This window comes from Argentina silus, assembly GCF_951799395.1.
Source record: "Argentina silus genome assembly, chromosome: 4".
NCBI classification, from domain to species: Eukaryota; Metazoa; Chordata; class Actinopteri; order Argentiniformes; family Argentinidae; genus Argentina; species Argentina silus.
The window spans coordinates 20,548,027-20,555,526 of NC_139658.1; the positions used below are offsets into that span (position 1 = coordinate 20,548,027).

The following is a 7,500-nucleotide window of genomic DNA, read 5'->3' on the forward strand; positions in this document are numbered from 1 at the left end:
CACACACACACACACACACACACACACACACACACACACACACACACACACACACACACACACACACACACCCTCCTGATTACCGTTCCCTGGATGAAACAGCCGCGTTCACGCCTCATTTCATCTGGATGGATTTCAGATTCTTTCCCTCTTTTTTTTTCTTTCTTTCTTTGTTTCTCTGTGTGTGTGTGTGTGTGTGTGTGTGTGTGTGTGTGTGTGTGTGTGTGTGCGTGTGTGTGTGTGTGTGTGTGTGTGTGTGTGTGTGTGTGTGCGTGTGTGTCGGGGCTGATGAGGTGCAGTTGGTCAGTTGGTCGGTCGGAGGGAGGAAAGCTTCTTCATGTGGTGTAATGAACCCCCCAGTCCTGATTAATTGGGTGAAGGGTGTGTGTGTGTGTGTGTGTGTGTGTGTGTGTGTGTGTGTGTGTGTGTGTGTGTGTGTGTGTGTGTGCGTGGTGTGAGAGAGAGAGAGGGAGAGAGAAAGAGAGAGAGAGAGAGAGAAAGAGAGAGAGATAGAGATAGAGAGTGTTCACAAATGAATGTGTGTGTGTGTGTGTGTGTGCGTGTGTGTGTGTGTGTGTGTCTCTAGGCTGGGAGGCTGATGGATATTGAATGGTACTGTATAGATCCAGTCCTTCCCAGGGTTGGCTAGTCCTTTGTAGAGTTGGCTGCTCCTTCTAACAGTAGACTCCACAGGCTTCAACAGCTTCTCTAGATTGAGCTCCAGAACCACCAAGCGTATTTAAGAGCTCTCAGCACAGACAAGGCTTCCCTTCTGTCTGGTCACTGGATCGGCAACCCCATCCTCCCCCCCCCCCATCCTCCCCCTCTCCACCATCCTCTCCCACCTCTCAATAACTTCCTTTTGACAACAACAAAGTCAGGCTCAGTCCCCCTCACCCTCTCCCCCTCCTCTCCTCTTCAGGGTCAGGATCTCTCCCATCTCCCCCTCCCCTCCTCCCCTTCCCCTCCTCCCTTTACCGCTCCTCCCCTCCCCTCCCCTCCTCAGGGTCAGTGTATCTCCCCCTCCTCCCCTCCTCTCCTCCTCCTCTCCTCTCCTCCTCCCCTCCCCTCCTCCCCCTCCTCAGGATCAGGGTATCTCCCCCTCCTCCCTTCTCCTCCCCACCTCCCCTCCCCTCCTCCCCCTCCTCAGGATCAGGGTATCTCCCCCTCCTCCCCTCTCCTCCCCACCTCCCCTCCTCCCCCTCCTCAGGTTCAGGGTATCTCCCCCTCCTCCCCTCCTCTCCTCCTCCTCTCCTCTCCTCCTCCCCTCCCCTCCCCTCCTCCCCCTCCTCGGGATCAGGGTATCTCCCCCTCCTCCCCCCTCCTCCCCACCTCCCCTCCTCCCCCTCCTCAGGATCAGGGTATCTCCCCCTCCTCCCCCCTCCTCCCCACCTCCCCTCCTCCCCCTCCTCAGGGTCAGGGTATCTCCCCCTCCTCCCCTCCCCCCCCCCCACCTCCCCTCCCCTCCCCCTCCTCAGGATCAGGGTATCTCCCCCTCCTCCCCCCTCCTCCCCACCTCCCCTCCTCCCCCTCCTCAGGGTCAGGGTATCTCCCCTTCCTCCCCTCTCCCCCCCACCTCCCCTCCCCTCCCCCTCCTCAGGGTCAGGGTATCTCCCCCTCCTCCCCCCTCCTCCCCACCTCCCCTCCTCCCCCTCCTCAGGGTCAGGGTATCTCCCCCTCCTCCCCTCTCCCCCCCACCTCCCCTCCCCTCCCCCTCCTCAGGATCAGGGTATCTCCCTTCACTGTTGTCTTTTCATCACAGTTAAACCTGCTTAATCCAGCAGCCATGTTTATTTAGACAAGGGATGAAGAGGGCTTCCACTGCGGGACCTGACCCTGCCGGCACCTCAGGGGTTAACTCTGACAACACACACCTACACACTACTACACACTACTATACACTACTACACACTGCCACAGTCTGCTACACACTACCACACACACACTACTACACACTGCCACAGTCTGCTACACACTACCACACACACACACTACCACACACTGCCACAGTCCGCTACACACAACCAGACACACACTACTACACGCTACCACACACTACTACACGCTACTACACACTACTACACAGTATTACACACTACTACACATTACCACACATTACTACACACTACCACACACTACCACACACTACCACACACTGCTACACACTGCTACACACTACTACACACTACTACACATTTCTACACACTAGTACACACTACTACACACTACTACACACACCTACACACTACTACACACTACCACACACTCCTACACACACTCCACACACTACCAACACACAAATCCAACAGTAACAAAAAACAACTTTCCACTGGACCTGACCCTGCCTGCACCTCCAGGGTTAACCCAGACAACACACACCAGGAGGAAGGAGGAGGGAGGAGGAAGGAGAGAGGAGGAGGAGGAGGAGAAGGAGGGAGCAGAGAGAAGGAGGGAGTAGGAGGAGCAAGGAAGGAGGAGGAGGAGGGAGAAGGAGGGAGGAGGAGGGAGGAGAAGGAGGAGGAGGGAGCAGGGAGAAGGAGGGAGTAGGCGGAGCAAGGAAGGAGGAGAAGGAGGAGGAGGAGGAGGAGGAGGGAGAGACGTTACGGCGGGAGGCTGTCTCATACGCAGGTCTCTGAGACTTGCTAGGATTTCCTGTGTGTGTGTGTGTGTGTGTGTCTGTGTGTGTGTGTGTGTCTGTGTGAGTCCCCTGCAGTAGCTAGGGCCAGGAGGATTCCCTCACCACGTCAGAAGGTGTACAACACCAGAACGTTGAGGTCAGAGGGGGATATCAGACAGACAAGCCAAGCATTGATTGTGTCCATGTGGAGGATTCCTAGACTTCCAGAGTCATCCTCTCTCCCAGTCCTTTAGGTAATGCCCTACTTTAAAGTGGCCCATGGCCGCACACTGAATCCCAACATAAATACCTGTCGAGAATGAGACATTCGTCATAACACATGCTAACATGACCCCACCTCTGATCCATGAACTGAACACGGGTAGGTATGGTGCCTCTGGGTCATGCCTCTCATGCCGTGTTCATGGCGTGTGTATGGGGCCATGTGTGTTCATTGCGTGTGTCTGGGGCCAGCGACTCAAATGTTCCTGTCTCCTCCACTTGACTTGAGCTATAGAAAAGAATAACAGCTTACAGATACCGTGCTGTTGGCTGGGGCAGTATTCTATTGGCTGGGGCAGCGTTCTATTGGCTGGGGGCAGCGTTCTATTGGCCGGGGCAGCGTTCTATTGGCTGGGGCAGCGTTCTATTGGCCGGGGCAGCATTCTATTGGCTGGAGCAGCGGAGTGCACGATGGTGATTATGTCTCCCACTGCCTCCCGCAATCATATTAACAGGGCCTGAAGGGCAAAAACATTGTTCCCCAACCTCTCCCCTCCTCAACCTCCACCCCTCACCCCCCACCCCCACCTCTATCCCCCCCACCCCCCAACGCTCACCCCTATCCCCTTTCCCAAGGCTGCTGAGGCCAGAGGACAATCATCTATACACCAGCCTCCTCCAGCCTGGGGATGGGTCAGTCTGGGATGTAAACACATGCCTGGGGTAGGGTCTAGTCTGGGGTAGGGGTAGGGGTAGGGTCTAGTCTGGGGTAGGGGTAGGGGTAGGGTCTAGTCTGGGGTAGGGGTGGGGTCTAATCTGGGGTAGGGTCTAGTCTGGGGTAGGGTCTAGTCTGGGTTAGGGTCTAGCCTGGGGTAGGGTCTAGTCTGGGGTAGGGTCTAGTCTGGGGTAGGGTCTAGCCTGGGGTAGGGTCTAGTCTGGGGTAGGGTCTAGTTTGGGGTAGGGGTAGGGCCTAGTCTGGGGTAGGGTCTAGTCTGGTGTAGGGTCTAGTCTGGGGTAGGGGTAGGGTCTAGTCTGGGGTAGGGTCTAGTCTGGGGTAGGGGTAGGGTCTAGTCTGGGGTAGGGTCTAGTCTGGTGTAGGGTCTAGTCTGGGGTAGGGGTAGGGTCTAGTCTGGGGTAGGGTCTAGTCTGGGGTAGGGTCTAGTCTGGGGTAGGGTCTAGTCTGAGCAGCCTGAGGTCAGTGATGGAAGCGTGTTATTCTAACCATTAACATAATGGCAACATTAGTTCCAGGGCCACGCTTCCCCTCTGCTGGAGAACCATTGTTTAAGAGCACACTTTTTTCAAGACACCTCTCCCTGACCAGAGAGAGCGAGGGAGAGAGAGAGAGAGAGAGAGAGAGAGAGAGAGAGAGAGAGAGAGAGAGAGAGAGAGAGAGACAGAGAGAGAGAGGGAGAGAGAGGGAGAGAGAGAGAGAGAGGAGAGAGAGAGTGAGAGAGAGAGAGAGGGAGAGAGAGGGAGGGAGAGAGAGAGAGAGAGAGAGAAATCTGGAAACAGACAAACTATTCACAGGTCTTTTTTTTTTTTTAACAGATGTGTAAAATGGGTTTAGTCAAGGTTTAACAGAAGCGTAAAAGACGTAAAAGAGGTTTAACATGGCTTTGATCTCATGTCAGGAAGTTATGATTTCCTGTTAAAAAAAATATGAATTGAAATGTGTAACTTTCAAAAGACCGTTCGACATCTCAGCTTTGCTTTCTTTTTAGCGTTATCTACATAATAAGATTATGCTGTCCGTCCCTTCATCTCTCCGGCAGACCCTGTCGTGTGTTATTTCGAAGTTTAACTGCAGGTCAGGTAAACGGTTCGGGAGAGGAGCAAACATGAACTATTGGATGTCGCTCAGCATTACTCTCTGCATTACTCTCAGCATTACTCTCAGCATTACTCTACTCTCAGCATTACTCTCAGCATTACTCTCAGCATTACTCTACTCTCTGCATTACTCTCAGCATTACTCTCAGCATTACTCTACTCTCAGCTTTACTCTCAGCATTACTCTCAGCATTACTCTCTGCATTACTCTACTCTCAGCATTACCCTCAGCATTACTCTCAGCATTACTCTCTGCATTACTCTCTGCATTACTCTCTGCATTACTCTCAGCTTTACTCTCAGCATTACTCTCAGCATTACTCTCAGCTTTACTCTCAACATTACTCTCAGCATTACTCTCAGCTTTACTCTCCGGTCAGCTGAATACTCACTATTTTACCCGTTGCTTCAGTGTTCAGACTTCAGCCTCCAGATAACCAATAGCGACACACACACACACACACACACACACACACACACACACACACACACACACACAGACACACACTAGTTCACACACACACACACACACACACACACACACACACACACACACACACACACACACACACACACACACACACACACACATACACACACTAGGTTCCAATTCACCACAGATTCTTGTATGCTGTCATTCAATTGTGCTGGAGTGCTAAAACATCGCTTCCTAGATGGGTCAACCCCAGGGGAGGCCGGTGGAGGTAGAAGTCGGAGGACGGGCTCATGACAACGGGTGTCAATGCCGGGACTCATAACCGATTTCTACCTCCACCAGCCTCCCCTGATCAACCCACAGCAAGCTGTGAGAAACGTATAGGACATGAATGAATGCCGCTACAGTTGACGTGTGTGAGTCTCGGTGTTGACACCTACACTACAGCCACCACAGAGCGCAGCACATCCAGAGTCTTGAGTTACTGAGGCACACAAACACACTTTGAGCTTCATAGCTTCGGACAGCGGTGTCCATTTTTATGGTTCATTGTCAGTTCACTGTTGACATATAACTTCATTCTTGCTGTAAAAATATAAATATTTTCCTGGAAACAGTTAACCAGGTTTGCAACACTTGTGCCCCCTATAACATGCAAACAATATTGAGTCATCCAAATGAAAGTCCTAAGATTTGACGATTATATTCAATTATTAGTTAGCATAAATGCTAATATACTTTTCCCGGTATTAACAGACAGGACTCACCTTGCCAGAGCCAGAGCACCCAGACTCCCCTGAACAGGTGAGAGAAACGTCCACTTGACATGATCCCGACTCGCACATACAGCACTCACACACACACACACACCCACACCCACACACACACTCTCACACACACACACACACACACACCCACACACTCACACACACACACCCACACACACACACACACCCACCCACACACTCACACACACACACTCACACACTTGTCTCAGAACAGGGACACGTCTTCTTAGTGGTCCAGGGAGATGAGAGCAGCCAGGTCAGAGACTGGTCACGTAGAACTTCACCATGACAGAGACGGAGTGGAAAGGTCCAGTAATCCAGTTGGTGATGGTTCCACTCCAGAGGCTTAGAGGTTTAGTCCTGTTCTAGTTCTCTTCTACTACAGTTCTAGTCCAGTTCTAGTCCTGTTCTAGTCCAGTTTTAGTCCTGTTCTAGTCCAACTTCTAGTCCAGTTCTAGTCCAGCTTCTCTCCTTCCATGTTAGAGTAAAGTCTCCTCAGTTAGAATCACTGGCTTGATACCACCTCCTCAACCTCTTCAGTCTGACTGTGCTCTCCTCTAGTCAGAGTAGAGTGGTAGAGAAGTGGATCTCTCTCTCTCTCTCTCTCTTGCTCTCTCTCTCTTTCACTCTACTTCTCTCCCTCCCACTCCCCCCCTACCTCTCTCTCTCTCTCTCTCTCTCTCTCTCTCTCTCTCTCTCTCTCTCTCTCTCCCCCCCTTCTTTCTCTCTCTGAGTTGCCTATCTCGCTCTGTTGGAGCAGTGGTAGGGTGCAGTTTGTTTGCATGCTGCACGCAAGTGTGTGTGTGTGTGTGTGTGTGTGTGTGTGTGTGTGTGTGTGTGTGTGTGTGTGTGTGTGAGTGAGTGAGTGTGTGCTCCCGTCTGACAGTTAGAGCAGGGAAAGGGAGAGAGTGAGGGAGGGAGGGAGGGAGAGAGAGAGGGGAGATATTGAGTGTGGGACAGAGAGAGAGAGAGGGAGGGAGAGGGAGAGGGAGAGAGAGAAAGAGAGAGAGGGAGAGAGAGGAGGAGGGGTCTTCCCATTCTAAAGCCCCTGCAGAGCTCTTAGAGTACAGACAGAAGCAAAGCAACAGTTACAGCCAGGACAACAAGGGACACAGTAAAACCCCAAACACATTTATAAAACTGAAGTCCCCTCCCCCCCCCTCCTCCCAGCCCCCCCTCTCCTCTGGCTGACTCCACTGAGCTTCACAAAATGTTTTACCTCAAATGTGTGGCAGCTGCATAGCAACACGGTACACAACCACATATCACACCTCGCTGGAAAGACACACACTCGCACCACACACACGCACACACACAGACACACACACAGACACACACACGCACGCACACACACAGACACACACACACACACACACACACACACACATGCACATGTACATGTACGTGCACATGCTCACACGCACAGGCACACACACACACACACACACACACACACACACACACACACACACACACAGAGTTTAGTATGCTCCATCTCCATGTGGTGGAGCGGGTGGAGTTGACATAGCTGACCACTGCAGCGGTTAGAGAGGGTCCGTCAGAAGAGCTGCCAGTGCAGGGCTGGCAGCAGATCTGGGATCAGT

At 52.5% G+C, this 7,500-nt stretch overlaps 1 protein-coding gene across 1 annotated transcript in view; it reads right to left on the reverse strand.

Moving 5' to 3' along the window:
* The window catches only part of apcdd1l (adenomatosis polyposis coli down-regulated 1-like), a gene marked incomplete at its 3' end in the record, with an annotated part of 13,569 nt that extends 7,150 nt beyond the window's left edge, over positions 1–6,419 (reverse strand). The window contains exon 1 of the mRNA XM_083668037.1: positions 5,876–6,419. Coding sequence (XP_083524163.1) covers positions 5,876–5,936 — 61 coding nt within the window. The 5' untranslated portion in view covers positions 5,937–6,419. The remainder of the gene's footprint in view (positions 1–5,875) is intronic.
* Between the last annotated feature and the right edge of the window lie 1,081 nt (positions 6,420–7,500).